Source organism: Osmerus eperlanus, chromosome 20 (assembly GCF_963692335.1).
Source record: "Osmerus eperlanus chromosome 20, fOsmEpe2.1, whole genome shotgun sequence".
NCBI lineage: Eukaryota > Metazoa > Chordata > Actinopteri > Osmeriformes > Osmeridae > Osmerus > Osmerus eperlanus.
The window spans coordinates 10,443,039-10,460,565 of NC_085037.1; the positions used below are offsets into that span (position 1 = coordinate 10,443,039).

At 49.0% G+C, this 17,527-nt stretch overlaps 1 protein-coding gene across 1 annotated transcript in view; it reads right to left on the reverse strand.

Annotated features, from left to right (window-relative positions):
* The window catches only part of tinagl1 (tubulointerstitial nephritis antigen-like 1), a 25,471-nt gene extending 12,332 nt beyond the window's left edge, over window positions 1-13,139 (reverse strand). The window contains 6 exon segments of the mRNA XM_062487199.1: window positions 256-309; window positions 311-371; window positions 505-597; window positions 7,384-7,450; window positions 9,117-9,430; window positions 12,817-13,139. Coding sequence (XP_062343183.1) covers window positions 256-309; window positions 311-371; window positions 505-597; window positions 7,384-7,450; window positions 9,117-9,426 — 585 coding nt within the window. The 5' untranslated portion in view covers window positions 9,427-9,430; window positions 12,817-13,139.
* Window positions 13,140-17,527: the final 4,388 nt, after the last annotated feature.

Sequence of the window (17,527 nt, forward strand, 5' to 3'; positions counted from 1 at the left end):
GGCTCTTGCCTGGGATTAGTCAGAGAGACAGACTGAAACACAGACAAACCACCATGAAACACTTAGCCAATCATCTTCCAAAAGGTATGTTACTCAACCTGTGGAACAAAGCGAGTCTGAGACTACAATAAACATAACTGATGTGCCTTTATAAAAAAAAACACACAGCCTCAACAATCCAACACATCCCGCTTTGCAGCCCCTCCGGAGACCCCAGACCACTGGCCCTCCACCCCAGCTCAGAGGCTCTCTCACCTGCATCTCATTCATGTTCATGATGGTCCTGGAAGGTCTCTGGGTGCCCAGGCGGGTAGCGTATGCCCTCATCCAGAGTCATGCCATAGAACTGGCTGTAGTTAGCTGCCTGCCACCTGGAGAGGAGAGGAGTTTTTCATATGATATCAGAGTGTGTAAAAACATATTTATGAATGGGTCGAAGTGCAAGGGAGAGTGTCAGAACAAATGTATAGATGTGTGTGTGTGTGTGAGTGAGTGAGACTTTACCCATAGTTTCCTCTGTTGACAGCCTGGATCATGTCATTCTCCATCAGACAGGCGTGCTGGTCACACTCCCAGCGCCCTGTGGTGCCACACGTGCTGCAGGAGGCAGGAGAGAGAGGGATGAGAGGGAGAGAGGGATGAGAGGGAGAGAGGGAGAGAGGGAGAGAGGGATGAGAGGGAGAGAGGGAGAGAGGGAGAGAGAGAGGGATGAGAGGGAGAGAGGGAGAGAGAGAGGGATGAGAGGGAGAGAGGGATGAGAGGGAGAGAGAGAGGGATGAGAGGGAGAGAGGGATGAGAGGGAGAGAGGGAGAGAGGGAGAGAGGGATGAGAGGGAGAGAGGGAGAGAGGGATGAGAGAGAGGGATGAGAGGGAGAGAGGGAGAGAGGGATGAGAGAGAGGGATGAGAGGGAGAGAGGGAGAGAGGGATGAGAGGGAGAGAGGGATGAGAGGGATGAGAGGGATGAGAGGGAGAGAGGGATGAGAGGGAGAGAGGGATGAGAGAGAGGGATGAGAGGGAGAGAGGGATGAGAGGGATGAGAGGGAGAGAGGGAGAGAGGGAGAGAGGGATGAGAGGGATGAGAGGGAGAGAGGGAGAGAGGGATGAGAGAGAGGGATGAGAGGGAGAGAGGGATGAGAGGGATGAGAGGGAGAGAGGGAGAGAGGGATGAGAGGGAGAGAGGGATGAGAGAGAGGGATGAGAGGGAGAGAGGGATGAGAGGGATGAGAGGGAGAGAGGGAGAGAGGGAGAGAGGGATGAGAGGGAGAGAGGGATGAGAGGGAGAGAGGGATGAGAGAGATGAGAGGGAGAGAGGGATGAGAGGGAGAGAGGGATGAGAGGGAGAGAGGGCGAGAGGGAGAGAGGGATGAGAGGGATGAGAGGGATGAGAGGGAGAGAGGGATGAGAGGGATGAGAGGGAGAGAGGGATGAGAGGGAGAGAGGGATGAGAGGGAGAGAGGGAGAGAGAGAGGGATGAGAGGGAGAGAGGGATGAGAGGGAGAGAGAGAGGGATGAGAGGGAGAGAGGGATGAGAGGGAGAGAGGGAGAGAGGGAGAGAGGGATGAGAGGGAGAGAGGGAGAGAGGGATGAGAGAGAGGGATGAGAGGGAGAGAGGGAGAGAGGGATGAGAGAGAGGGATGAGAGGGAGAGAGGGAGAGAGGGATGAGAGGGATGAGAGGGAGAGAGGGATGAGAGAGATGAGAGGGAGAGAGGGATGAGAGGGAGAGAGGGATGAGAGGGAGAGAGGGCGAGAGGGAGAGAGGGATGAGAGGGATGAGAGGGATGAGAGGGAGAGAGGGATGAGAGGGATGAGAGGGAGAGAGGGATGAGAGGGAGAGAGGGATGAGAGGGAGAGAGGGATGAGAGGGAGAGAGGAGAGAGGGAGAGAGGGATGAGAGGGAGAGAGGGAGAGAGGGATGAGAGAGAGGGATGAGAGGGAGAGAGGGAGAGAGGGATGAGAGAGAGGGATGAGAGGGAGAGAGGGAGAGAGGGATGAGAGGGAGAGAGGGATGAGAGGGATGAGAGGGAGAGAGGGATGAGAGAGAGGGATGAGAGGGAGAGAGGGATGAGAGGGATGAGAGGGAGAGAGGGAGAGAGGGATGAGAGGGAGAGAGGGATGAGAGAGAGGGATGAGAGGGAGAGAGGGATGAGAGGGATGAGAGGGAGAGAGGGAGAGAGGGAGAGAGGGATGAGAGGGAGAGAGGGATGAGAGGGAGAGAGGGATGAGAGGGATGAGAGGGAGAGAGGGATGAGAGGGAGAGAGGGATGAGAGGGAGAGAGGGCGAGAGGGAGAGGGATGAGAGGGATGAGAGGGATGAGAGGGAGAGAGGGATGAGAGGGATGAGAGGGAGAGAGGGATGAGAGGGATGAGAGGGAGAGAGGGATGAGAGGGAGAGAGGGAGAGAGGGATGAGAGGGATGAGAGGGAGAGAGGGATGAGAGGGATGAGAGGGAGAGAGGGAGAGAGGGATGAGAGGGATGAGAGGGAGAGAGGGAGAGAGGGATGAGAGGGATGAGAGGGAGAGAGGGATGAGAGGGAGAGAGGGAGAGAGGGATGAGAGGGATGAGAGGGAGAGAGGGATGAGAGGGATGAGAGGGAGAGAGGGAGAGAGGGATGAGAGGGATGAGAGGGAGAGAGGGAGAGAGGGCGATTATTGTCAGAACACTGCTTAGGATTCATGCTAAACAGGACTCTAAGTAATGTCATTGCGACGTGAATTGGGTGGTTCATCACAAAATGCCACATCTCCATATTGACGTTATATCAACGGAAGGCATTAGTAAAACGTCAAGGGAATGTTCTAAGTAAAAGCTAATATGAGACAACGCAGTGGAAAACCCCTGGAAAAAATCTGGGGGATGAGAGCACTTAGTAACGACAGAAGGAAGAGAAAGAGCAGAGGAGAGGGAGGGAGAGAGAGACAGAAAGAGAGAGAGAGAGAGAGAGAGAGACAGAGAGAGAGAGAGAGAGAGAGAGAGAGAGAGAGAGAGAGAGAGAGAGAGAGAGAGAGAGAGAGAGAGAGAGAGAGAGAGAGAGCAAATGGGAAGAACAAGGGGTTGCCTTTTAAGGCTACAGAACATTGAATACTATCCATTTTTAGTCTGGGGAACCAGGACGAGGAGGGAGTGGGAAACTATCTGATAAATGCAATAAGTGAGGAGGACATTTAAACATGACGGCATTAACGTGTTTGGTCTGGGGGACAGAAAAAACGATTTCTGTCTGTTTATGATGACTCACTCAAAAGCATTAGGAGAATCAGCAGCTGGACACACAGACAGGGTTTTTACTGTAGTGGTGTTTGTGACTTACAGTTGGACTTCAGATAACCCATTCTCACAACAAACTGAGTAGTACTGTAGTGAAGTATTGTATTTATGGTAGCTCGATGTGGCTACAATCTCATTTTTGATAAAGCATCTGTGTAACTTTATTGAATTTGAACACTTCAAGGTCGCTCATAACAACACAACAATGCAATAATAATCCTGTGAGATACACACTATCCACTGAGGGTGTCACTGTGACACTGGCATTCCTCTCAGTCCAAACCCATGACAGATTGTGGGACCTGTGGATAATCAGATGGCATGCTCTCCTCCTGCTCACACGGGGTTTCTTCAGCAGAGAACCGAACATTAAAACAACAGATCACTCTCAGAGTATGTGAGTGTGCAGAGTGTGTCAACTGTAATGTATGTACATCTGTGAAACCCTGTTTTATAGGGTTATGGTTGGTCCCTGTCATGGCCCATGATCAGCAAAACAAACAGAGTGGTGGGCAAATTCTTGTTTAGTCATGCTAGGGCGCACACACACATGCACCCCCCCCCCCCCACACACACACACACGAAACACAGGGGAAACAGAAAGTGATCTGTGGCCTGCCTTTCCCAGTCCTCAACCCTCCTCGTGCCAGAGGGCCCAAACACACATCAGTTCGAACAGAATGTTGGGAGACACTCTGAAACACTCTGAAACACTCCCATGTGAACAGAGGGCAGAGCTGTGGAGACAGTGAAATATTAGGGTCGTGATGACAGCCGGGGGGGGGGGGGGGTGGGGGTCATAACCAGCAGGTGCCAACTCACACCTTTCGTCTTGCAGAGAGGTGGTCAGAGAGACAGACAGACAGGGGTGCAGACAGGCAGGAAAGCAGACAGACAGGCAGACAGGCAGGCAGACTGACAGGTAAACAGGCAGACATGCAGGCAGAAAGACTGCCAGTCGAGCAAGTGGAAGCAGTGCACCTCTTGGTAGTTCCCAGGAACCTGCAGTTCCTGACTGCAGTACTGAGTACACACACAATACACCAAGCTAAATGATATTGTTGCTAGTGGCTGTGATGTTCTGCTGTGTTGTTATTGTGCTAACTCACATGTTACGTCTACGTTTGGAGGACATCAAGAGTCGTCAGCCAAAACATGTGGGAGGAAGAGATAAAGAGAACTGGCCTGTGGAGGGTCGAGGGGGAGGTGAGAGAGGGAGAGGTAGGAAAGGTGGGGGGGGTCGGAACGGAAGAGATGTCCTCCGCCCAAATGTCTTGGCTGAGGGAGAGAGAGAGATAGAGAGGGAAAGAGAGAGAGAAGCAGAGAAGCAAAGAGAGAGAGAGAAGGAGAGAGAGAGAGAGACAGGGAGAAAGAAAGAGAGAGAGAGGTAGAGGGAGTGAGGGCGTGCAGAAGTGTCTAGACTGTTTGTGTGCATATGACAGTTGAAAGAACGTGATGTGTAGATGTGTGTGAGTTGGGGGCGTTTAGTGTGTTTGTGTGTGTGTGCATGCACAGTTTCCCTGTGGGAAAGAATATTTTTAGGTGCATGTGTGTGAGTCAGCCTCAGGGGCAACAGTTGAAAAGAGAGTTTGCACTTCAATGCTGGATCATGCTGTACTTGAGCAAAAAGGGAACTATTTTTACCAGAGTACAGTGTTTGTTCAATCCCCGGGCCCCTACCAATCTCTCTGAAAGCAGAAAGGGAAACAGAAGATGAAGAGAGAGCAGGAACACACATCAAAGTTAGACAAACCGTCTATAAGTTCCTATCTTAGCTCCTATCAGAGGCCTGGGCCCGGCCTTATTGAGTCCTCTTGATGAGAAGCAGCGCTCCGGATGACAGCTACTGCAGGTATGCACCCAGAGGCTAATATGGATGGGGTTAGGATCAGTGGTGTTAGTCTGTGTGGAGCTTCACATGCCAGGTAAGACAGCCACTAAGTGTGTGGCAGGACTCTGAAAATAAATATGATACTGATACATGAATGAGTGTGGTCAGCAAATAGAACCTTGCCTCCACATCCAGTAGGCTTTGCACGCACGCACACGCACACACACACACACACACACACACACACACACACACACACACACACACACACACACACCCACACCCACACCCACACCCACAGGACACAGACAAGGACAGGCAGGCAAGGACACACGCATACACACACTAAACCACACAAACACACGCTCCCTTGAGGAACAGCACATGACAGGGATGTGAGAAACTTCTCTAACAGACAGGTGAGGAATTCAACTTCCTATCACTCCCTGACTACTGTAACTCTCTCTCTCCCTCTCCCCCTCTCTCCCTCACCCCCTCTCTCCCTCTCTCCCCTCTCCCTCTCCCTCTCCCTCTCCCATCACCCCTCCCCCTCCCCCTCTCCCTCTCCCTCTCTCTCTCTCTCTCTCTCTCTCTCTCTCTCTCTCTCTCTCTCTCTCTCTCTCTCTCCTCCCCTCTCTCTCCCTCCCCCCCAAGCTTCTCCTACAGTGTTCCTCACATTTCCGGAGAGTTATTTGACTGATCCAAATCACACATGCATACTTTATACGTTGTTGTCGAATTATACATGATAAAATGCCTACTCCTACTGTATTAACGAGGGCCAATCTGATTACTGATCAAGATCAATTATTCCCAGATTCAGGTTTTCCAGCTAGTCAAACTGTAGGTTTACCTATCCTATTGAACTGATGATTCATTGGGTATTGTATCATCTGTGAGTGATCCTGTATTGTGAAAGAGCTTTCTTGGGTGTAGATCAATGTGACAGCATTCCAAGAGAGGAATTTCTTCCCCAATTGTGTTTAGTTTTACAGTACTACCCAGCGAGAAGTTTAGATATCCTGCGGAGAAGTCGGCATATACACCTCAAGCTGAAGACCAACACAAACAGTTGAACAAGAGGGAGGGAGGCAAAAAATGATCAACGGGGCACGTAGAGTACTGGCATTAGGAGTCTGTGCTGATATCCCAAAAAGAGAGACTGTCAAATCATGCTCAGACTATCTTACTGAACAACAGTTATTCTATGCAGTCACAGGCTCGGTCACCACCACAGGATCAGCCTCTGTAGCCCGTAACACAACATTTACTGTACCTTCTCAAGCCTACACGGGTGCTGAAACTATATGTGAATCCCCACTCTATAAATTTGATGGTGCTAACATTGTACTTTGCATTAACCTAGCTTAGCCTACCTTACATTAGTCTAGACTGGACAGTAGCCTATCTTAGATAGCCTGGCCCAGTCTAGCCAACTCAGTCTGCCCTGGTTGTTACCTGCTCCCACTCATTACAGTGGCACATATCTTTAAAGGATCAACAGCTGGAGGGAGGAGTGAAGGAGAGATGTGGGAGAAGGAGGTGGACACTGGGGGGGTCTGAGGAATGTGATGTCCAGCCCCTCTGGGTACTCCTCACAGCCCTGACCCTGGGGACAGGACTGGACTGGACGGGTTGGGGTAGTGGTGGTGGGGGGGGGGGGGGGGGGGTTGTAGACAAGACACCCTCTTGAACTAAAGACCTCCACACGAGGAGAGGGTGTCGGTCCACACAAAAAGGTTATGCTATCACTGCAAATGAGGGGTGTAATATTTGGAGGGGGAGGAGGGAGAGGGAGCAGGAGAGAGAGAGAGAGATGGAGAGAGAGTTGGAGGGAAAACAGAGAGGATGATAGGGTGAGAGGGTGAGAGGATGAGAGGATGAGAGGGTGAGAGGGTGAGAGGATGAGAGGATGAGAGGATGAGAGGGTGAGAGAGTGAGAGGATGAGAGGATGAGAGGATGAGAGGGTGAGAGGATGAGAGGATGAGAGGATGAGAGGATGAGAGGATGAGAGGGTGAGAGGATGAGAGGATGAGAGGGTGAGAGGATGAGAGGGTGAGAGAGTGAGAGGATGAGAGGATGAGAGAGTGAGAGGATGAGAGGGTGAGAGGATGAGAGGGTGAGAGGATGAGAGGATGAGAGAGTGAGAGAATGAGAGGATGAGAGAGTGAGAGGATGAGAGGGTGAGAGGGTGAGAGGATGAGAGGGTGAGAGAGTGAGAGGATGAGAGGGTGAGAGGGTGGGATCCAGAGGGGACAGACACGAGGGCATGAGAGGCACGTACCATAAGTTGCAGTTGTCTCTGTATGTTTGTCCCGAGCGGAATTTGTGTCCGTTTCTTTCGCAGGTGCCTGGATCGAAACAAAGAAAGGAAACTTGTTATGAGTTTATAACGAGACAATCCCAGCCAAAGGAGGACTTTGATCGTGTTTTGATGGAAGAAGGTAGTTTGATCCCAAACGAGCACACAGTAGACACACACACATACAAACACACTTTCACACACACACAGGGTTAACAACGTCCCCTTTATTTGAAGCTCGCGCGGTGTACATGTGTGTGTGTGCGGTCTGAGGAGCTCTGAACTCCAGTAATCCACAGTAGGAATGTCGGCTCGTCCACCCCTCCAGGTTCCCAGGGCTCCCAGGCCCTCGTCATGCCCTGACCAGCTTAACTGCCATCTCCACCAGACTGCAGTAATGCACCACACACCTCACACTCCTTACTGGGTAGAGACAAAGCTTTCATCCACACAGCAAACACAAAAAGTAAGAATCTGAGTGAAGTAATTACTTGTACCATTTGACACAACATATCCAGCAATGATTCTATGTCTTCATTCACGCAGGGGTGTTGATCAGGAATTTACAATTCCAGGAGAACATTTTTTAACTGCCCTCGGGTAAGAGTTAGAAGTCTGTCGGTGACTGTGAGATTTATGATAGCAGCTCTCAATTATCTGTCCTCCCTCAACAGCTGTGTCACAGACAGCTCAATCATCACTGTCTGGAACACGGAGCTCTCAGAAACCTGCCGTTTCAGAAAGAAAATTATTATGATTAATTATTATTCATTATTATGGTTGGGGGAACTGTTTTGATATGAAGGATCCAGTGTGTGTTTGTGTGTGCGAGAGAGAGAGGCGAGAGAGAGAGGCGAGAGAGAGAGGCGAGAGAGAGAAGAGAAGGGGGGGTGTCACTCTTATTAAATTAGATTTAGTCGCGAAAGTGCGTGCATGTTGTTGTGTGTGTGTGTGTGTCCCTCCTTGGCACAGCGGCCTGTCGTCCAGAGAGCAAATACCTTTCCCTGCTTCAGTCGCCTATCTCTCCCTCCCTCCGCATAGCACACATTCCTGCTCTCGACCTCCATTCATCCCTTCATCCTGCCCCCCCCCCCCCCCCCCTGTCCTCTGTCTTGGTTAATAAGAAGCTAACTGTTCCCCAGACTGTTCCCAGGTAGGGCACGGGCACATTTGACACCTCCACTGTCACGAGTAAAGAACAGGATTGTTGTGGAGGGTAGAGGTTCTGCTTACACTGAAGAAAGGTGCTAAAAACGTTTGATGTTCCCTCCACAAGTCTCCCTTCGGCTGCATTCGAGCGAGACCAAAACTAGAGGTGCTTTGTGTCCTTCTGAGAAGCATCTTTGTGGTTCTCTGTGGTCTGGTGGGGAGCTCTGAAGCATGCAGTCCTGTCAGGCTCTGGCAACTGTCCTGTCAGTGGGACTTTGTTCCTCCGGTTACATGGAATACTTCCGACTGGGGTGAGCATGGCCCACACACATACGAGCAACACCTGCGTGCACACACTCATGCACACACACACACACACACACACACACTGACCGACAATCACACACATACGCACACATGTACACATGCACACACACAGAAACAAACACAAAATCGCACACACACCACACACACGCTGACCAACAATCACACACATACGCACACGCGTACACATGCACACACACACACAGAAACAAACACAAACTCGCACACACAAACACACTTACCAATAAAAGGGGGATTGATTCCCAGACAGTGTCCCCAGAAGTCGGGGCAGCAATCGGAGACGGTGCGGTTGCAAAACAGGTCACAGTAACAGATGGTGTCCAGGTACGGCACGGTACACAGGTCATCCCTTCCGGGACAACAGCCCCCGCGGCGCTGGCAGTACAACCCAGACGGATCCCGGATGCCTCCCACGTGCAGCGGACTGTTCAGCTGCCTCTTGGTCCTCCTGGCCATGCCCCTTGCCGCCATGCCCTCATCCACCACTAGGAGGAGCACCACTGCCACAGTCACCAGCACAAGCTGCTTCATGGCCCTTTCAGGAGAAACAAAGAAGAACGCGTCAGGACCAATGACTGTAAGGTCAGGACAGATTGGAGTTGAATGAGCTACAATCCACTACAAGAAACAGGTGCTGTGAGCTAGCAGGTTCCACTGTATTGTAACTGGTGAATAAAAAAATTAAAAAACACATCAAAAGCTACAGATGAAAGGCACCAATTCTTTGTCAAAATATGCTCATGTGAATGAGTTGCTTTACAGCTAGTGTGAGAGTACAGGGAGGAAGAAGAAGGTGAAGGGGGAGGGGGGGGGTACAGCTGAGCAGTGTGGAAGAATGCCCTCTTGGCAACCACCGTGACAACAGCCTCTGTGTTAGACTAAACTGAAGTGGCAGCAGGCCCACGTGATCCAACACCAGATCCTCTGGTTTCTCTCTTGAAGGCTCGACCTCGGCGTACAGTATGAAGAAGACCAAAGTCTTTGAAGTCGAGGGCAAGGATGGTAGTTGGTCATGCAAGTAACTTTCTTACATTTACTTGAATGAACTTTTTGTGTTATGACTGCTTGTTCTCTTATCATATTGAGGTATGACAACAACTGCATGTTGATGTTTCAAGGGAAACTAACATTAGTGAAATATGTGCAAACAATACCAATTCTTCCTTTTTAAATGAACAGGTAGATTGTTAGACTGGACTGAGTGTAAAGCCTTCTAGCCTGACTGCATTTATGGACGATCCTGGCTCAGTTGTTCTAAAGTAAGATGAATTGTTTGAGTGTGTATGAGTGGAGTGAGCCTTTGTACAGCACCGTGAATGATGATGCAGCCAAACTAAAATAGCCCCTCCATGCAGTATGTCACTGTTTAACTATAGCTGGAAAACAGACTCGTGAGCCTGGGTGTGACACGACCATAACTGCATCAAAATCCCAACGTTATCGTCGTCACGGAAACCGACCAACTTCCTGCTGTCAGTGCTAATCTGTCACGCTTGAAGACACAGACACAGCTCCCTGGTGGTTCAGTTCTGCTCCGCGCTCGCCAGACTGGGCCGTACGAACGAGCGTGCGAGCTAGCGTGTGTTTGCACACGTGTACAGAGCTGTTTATTGTAAACAGAGAAAACAGGAGGTGGGGTGAGTGTGGGGGGGCTTGCAGTTACACACTCACACGCTGACACAACATGTGCACATTCTGCTCTTGCCTAACGGTGGGTGTGTCTGGAGCTCAGGGAGAGACTCGTTAACGGTCGGGAGCTCAAGAGACGACACTGAGAGGATTTCTGCATGCTCATCACCCCGGAGGTTGATATCACATATAAACTGTGTGTGTGTGTTTGTGTGTGTGTGTGTGTGTGTGTGTGTGTGTGTGTGGTGCATCTGTGATCAGCTCCACTCTGGTCAAGCTCAGTGGTGTTTTACTCTCAGGGGACAACGTAACTGTGCATGTGTGTACTGTAAGCGTATGTGGATGAGTGTGTGTTTGTGTGTTTTCATTAAATGCCTGCTGTGCTCAGGTTATTGGAGGGTAGAGTCTAAAATAGTCTTGACAAAGTAAGGGGCTGGCCAGACCTTGTTGAAATAGCATCATTAATTATCCAATCAGGATTCAGGACACAATAGACCTTCCACCAATAAAGAGGAGCCCCAGAAAAGGCCTTTGCCTTGCATTTTTCTGCATGACTGTTCCTTTAGCACACGCAGGCACGCGCACACACATACACACATGCGCACACACACATGCGCACACACACACATGCACACACAGGCACGCATGCACACACACAGACACACAGGCATGCACACACATGCACGTGCACGCACACACGCACACACACACAGGCATGGGCTCTTTTATGTCCGAGGTAAAGTATTTTGTAGAGGCTTACTTTGTGACTGGGAACACCAGGACCATAACACATGCACACACACTCACACACTCACACACACTCACACACTCACACACACACACACACACTCACACACACCAGGAGCCGAGTGATCTGATGAGGTTCTTTACATCCGTATGTCCACCCTCCACTGCAGTAACCCATATTGTTTTAGCACTCTGAGACCAGTCTTATTGTTTTGAAATATTTTTCTTTATATAGTCTAACACATATTTATGTTAATAGGTTATACGGTCCTTCTTACAAGGACCTTATAACCTATTAACTAACATTTATTAAAAGCAAGTGGGTCTAAATGATAGCCAGGGTTTCAACACTGAGGCTGACAGGGTGCTGCTCTAACCAGAAGGAGCTCCTAGTGTCTCCTCCTCCTGCACGGCCCAGTCTGACGGACAGGTGCACCATGGGAAACCCACGGGAAAACCAGCTGCACATACTCTTTCTACACACACACACACACACACACAGGGTGTACACACACACACTTTTGAAATGAGCATTGCACAGTCATCAGGCACTGTGAAAGTTTAGAATCCTAATCCTCCAACTGTTCCAGCCGCTGCAGATCAATGACTGTCTCTGGAGAAGCCTGACTCTGGAGAAGCCTGACTCTGGAGAAGCCTGACTCTGGAGAAGCCTGACTCAGGCGGGCAGAGCAGGTACAGCAGGCACTGGCTGCACGTCACAAAGACTGAGCGTGTGTGGGGAAGGAACACACACTCCCACACGTCCACACACCAGAGGAAAACACGCATAATGACCCACTCTTACACTCCTGTTTCAAACACACACTCACACACAAGGAGAAAGAGTGGAACTTTGACTGTGATTAGTCAAGCCTTGTCTCAGTATTAGCCTGAAGCCTTTTACTCGAAAGTTCTAGAAAGTTCCAAGAGAGTATCAGTCAGTCAGTGTCAGAATCGGTGCTGTTTCCATAACAACCACTACAGCATGGCTTCACTGATAAAACAAACGTTTATAAATACAACTCTACTGACTAATGTACAGCTGTTCACTGCAGTGCCTCACTTCAACAGGTGAATGCATTTCCCTCGCAGCTAAGACAGTGAACTTAATAACCTCTCCACGATACACATTTAGGACATTCAAAATGAACTCTGCCCTTTGTCCCGTAGCTGTGTGTAATAAATTGAGTTCATACAGACTAAAAGAGTATTGTGTGTGTCGTAGGGATTGTTTTGTGTGATGTTTTGTCTGGCCCACCCACACCCCAAAGGTAAACTTTCCTAACAATGGTCATACTCATCTGAACATGAATATGCATTTGTAATGCACATCTGACTATGACATGACGAAAATAACATTTCTAAAAACCCACTGAACTACAATAATTTCACATAAATACTGCATTGTAGTTGTTCTGTTTTTAGTCGGATTGCCAGAAGTATTATTTGTAATCCCCTCGATAACTTTGTGACGCACAACACCTGCCTCTAATCTGGAATGAAGAGAGGAGCAGAGGGGGTCTGGGTAGAAAATGACAAGCTTACCTTGTGTACTTTAGATAATATCTCCCTCTGTTGCTGCTGTAATCCAAAAGAAGGGGGTCCCGTAGGATGTCTGGAGGAATACAGGTAGCCTTCTCCTCTTGCTCAGTAAATCAGGTAGGGAGGGATTGGAGAAAGTTGGTTTTCTTTCTCTCTCTCTCTCACTCTCTCTCTCAAACTCACAGGGGTCTGCAGCGCTCAGCCTTCACTATATACAGGCAGGCAGCAATGACAAACCACTCCTCCACACCCCCCTCACTCTCTCTCTCTCTGCCCTATCCCCTGCTCTGTGCCTCACTAATCTAATCCTCTCTCTCTCTCTCTCTCTCTCTCTCTCTGTCTCTCTCTCTCTCTCTGTATGTGTGTTTGTGTGCGTAGGATCCTGAAGTTCCTGGTGGCTAAAAGAAAGTTTAAGGAGACACTGCGCCCGTATGATGTGAAGGATGTGATTGAGCAGTATTCTGCAGGACACCTGGACATGCTGGGCAGAATCAAGAGCCTGCAAACGAGCATGAGCTACACACACACGCTCACACACACACGGACACACGTACGCTTCCTTTTCTGACTCTTCACCTCTCTTCGCTTTCCTCCTTACTGCTTCACTGTGTCTGTTGTCCTGTTCACAAAAAGACTAAACTTTCCCTCCTTGTTTTGTCCCTGTGGCGTTAACTTCTGTTGTCACTCCAAGGTTCTGTTTGGCTGCATGACCTCCTGCTCGCCATCTAGTGGTCAACCTCAGAACTTCCCCTCAGGTATTTACATTTTACATTTACTCATTTAGCAGACACTCTTATCCAGAGTGACTTACAGTAAGTAGGGGATATTCCCCCGAGACAAGTAGGGTGAAGTGCTTTGCCCAAGGACACAACATCAAGCACGGCCAGGAATCGAACCGGCAACCTTCTGAGTAATAGCCCGATTCCCTAACCGCTCAGCCATCTGAGCAGTCAGGGATATATTACTATCAGGGTATATTATTAAAAAAATTTTTGGAATGAGCCAATTAGATAATGTGCTAACCATCTCTCTTCACCCTCACCTGCGTTTAGTTGCCACAGTGTGGTGCCACGATGACTGTGGACAATTTAAAGACTTGATTCACAAACAAAGGTTGAACGTTCAGAATGTGCACTTTGACTGTGTCTGTTTGAGAGGATGGTGCTCTAATAGGTTAACAAAGACACTTGCTCCGTGAATGGATTTGAATGGATTTCTTTAACAAATGGATTTCTCGTACGATAAAGGGCACCGTGGTAAAGGATCACACAGGAAGACGGGACGGGGGGGGGGGGGGGGGGGGGGGGGGGGGGGGGGGGGGTCTCCCAGACAAACAGATGTGCCCTGGCCCCCCCTGTGGGGCCAATCAATAGAAGCTAAAGACCGGATCAATACTCACACAGCGGGGGAGAGGAGCAGGGCTTGAAGTGAGGCAGGGGAAGGGGGGCTGGGCAGCGGGGCTGGGGTGGGGTGGTCCGAGACCCTTCATAAGTCTAGAGAGACACCCCGTCATTTTATTCTTTGTTTGGGGTGGTCTCACAAAATGTTGTAATTGTTTTCTAAACGTGAAAACGTCAGAAGGGCTTTCTACAATTTTCAAGAGTGAATGGCTTAAGTTATTGTTGAAAAAATTCTCAATTCAAACATAAGATTTCTCAACATTAAAAAGTGGAAGAGATACAGTAAGATTGTAAAATAATTATTGTAACAATTGTTGTTGACCCCCAAGAGTCATGGGTCATTTCTAACCTGGAGAGGAAGAGGGCAGGTAGAAGGAGGGTTACAACTAGGAAATGTGCAAATTGACACAAGCTTTCACACACACAGCAGTTCTACTGTGTATGGCTCTACCCCAGTCTGTCCTCTACGGGTATAACTCAGTGGTAGAGCATCTGCTAAATCAACACATTATATTCGTTATTATTATTTACCAGTCAATATTCGACTTACCAGTCAGAAATTCTATTAATTATGTCAACAGAACTTGGTCTACCTTCAACTTTGCCTGAGACTTAGGCTGAATGAGGTATGCGCCATGCAAGTCATCAATTATCACTTTGATGGTGACTGATACTGGGTGTATGTATAGTGTGCCTCTGATTCAAACATTCAGTCACATCCTAAGCATGTCACAGCAGACCGGGGATCCCTGAGTCAGAAGTGTGGGGCAGTGACGCTGCTTTGTCAGGAAACCCATAGAAGGTTTGATTGTAGCCACATGGCTGTGTGTGTGTCCAAGCTTGCCCCTTCACTTAGACCCCTTAATCAGAAAAGGAAGTCTTTCCATCTGGGGGTGTATGATTCTTTAAGTTTGACTCAGCGAAGGAGCAAAAAACGAAACTGTTGAACACACTTAGGTTTCGCAAGATGTGTGGGTGGTTTACAGTGTGTGTGTGTTGACAAAATACTGTAAGTGGTCTGTGTGTGTGTGTGTGTGTGTGGCTGCCCATGACTCAGAGAGCCAGGCTTCCAGATGCTGGTCATCACACACTGTCCATTCTCCTCAGCGGCAGCAGAGGGGAAAGCAGATAGGCTGACGTCCCTCATCCTGAGGTCACTTCCTGAAATAGCCTAACTGTGGGGGCTGATGGTCTGGCACACATGACTACAACAGAGAAGCCTATACATACAGTCCTACACACCACACACACGTGCACATACCCTGTGTTGTTTATCTGCAACAAGCACATAGATCTGAACAATTGTGTTCAATTGTGTTCTTCTTCGAACTTTGACAGTTTGCTCTCCCTGTCTCTCTGCTTCCTTGAGGAATGAAGCCTCTCGCCATCCCACTGGATGAAAACTGATGCCAGGAACACGGAGGACGAAAACAGATGATCGTAAACAAGACGGGACATGCCAAATCCGAAAGGCGAGGGTGGCTTGTCTCGGGACAATTCGATTCCTGCAAAACATTTACAGGGCGGAAAAAAAGCAGTGTTGTCTTTTCCAGTGATGAGTGCTCCCTGAACACTGATGAGGAACACAGAGACCAGGACATTAATGATTGTGTTTGTGTTCTCTCTCCGCAGCTGGAAGTTCGCTGTGATCGTTGGGATCTCGTGAACATTTGGAGATTAGAAGGACTGGAAAGCCATAACAACAAACAGCACCACCATGATAACCACAGACAAAACAGAGCATTCTCAAATAGCCAAAACATCTTCATCTCTCTGTCTCTATGTATTTGAAGGACAAATTTGGATGCCTACTTGTACCATACTGTGGATTTTGACCCTTTATTTTATGCATTCTGGTTGTATTTGGTTGTGTTTCACTGTAGACTTAGGTGAGGAAACTTGAACCTGCCTAGGGCAGGCGAAGTTTATTTCAAAACTCTTTTCATACACTCAGTCAGAGAAGCAAACCTACTTCTCATTCTGAAACTGCTGGTCCAGAGACTTCCAGAGACACTCACACACACACGGTCCCAGTGGTGTCACCATGGAGACCAGAGCACTCAGCAGATGCCCCAGAAGTCTGACACATCACCCTCACACACACGTCCATGTGACACATCTGTCACAGTTTGGACAACTGACGGAGAGGACTTTCGCTTATTTGCTGACAGAGCACAGAAATATTCTGAAAAGTACTTTCCATTGTGCAAACCAGCTGAATGTCAGCTGCATGCGGATGACACACTGTTGTTCATATTTGTCGGTCATGTCGGCATGATTTAATCGAACGCTCAAACACATGAGGCCATTTCTCAGGTTCTCTGCGTACGTGTGATTTCAGGACCCACAGACAAAGACACACTCTTGTGATGGTGAACCAGACAGCGAAAACACAGTCCTCTGCCGAGGTGTGTCTGTCTCTTTCATCCGTCTCTCTGCTCAGTACAAGCCACCTCATGCTCTCCCTCCCCAGAGGGGTGGGGGGGGGGGAACTCCACACGGTTAAGAGCCTTGATACCCGCCACAGGTATGCATGATTTCACAACGCAGTGCAAAGTGTTTGTGTGTACTTTCTTGACAGTAAACAAAGTGTAGTTCACACAGACATCGCCTCGACATGCGACATTACGGTGTGTGCATGCGTCTCCGTTCTATACTGTACAGGACAGTCCATTATTCTGTGAGGAGGAGAAGCAAAAATGCTCAACTCTTAGATTTTTCTCTTTTGTCTCTAAAGAAGCTATTTAGACTCCCTCTTTGTGTGAGATTTGCCAAATGTACAGAACTCTCCAGGGAATCAGAGAGTAAGTTGTGTGGCATGTAGAGACTTAAATCTGTGTTGATATTTCCTTTGTTTGATCGCAATGCTCACCAGTGTCAGTTTGGAAATGTTACGACATTTTCTGGCAAGAAGCCCAGTTGTGTAATTTTGAGGGTGTGTTGTGGGTGTGTGTCCTGTGTAAGATGAAATAATAGCACACACCACAAGGAAAATAGTACAAACAGAGCAGTCTCCAGTGTCTGGTTAGAAAAAAGGGACTGTCCTGAACATTGATGGGAGGTCCTCTTTAGGGAAAACATGGAATGCTTCATCAGGAAGAGATTCCCAATAACAGAATGAGGGAGGCCAGATGTATTTGTTGTGTGTCTCTATAGGGGAGGATGAGACCCCTCCTCCTTGCCCATCCCAGTCCCTGGGTGATGTCACCCATTCATCTCTGCAGAAGTAAGAGAGTGGGTCTCAGGTGGTCACTGGTCCACGTCCCTCCTCTCCTCCGCCTCCCTCCTCCATCCCTTCATATCCCACGGGAACT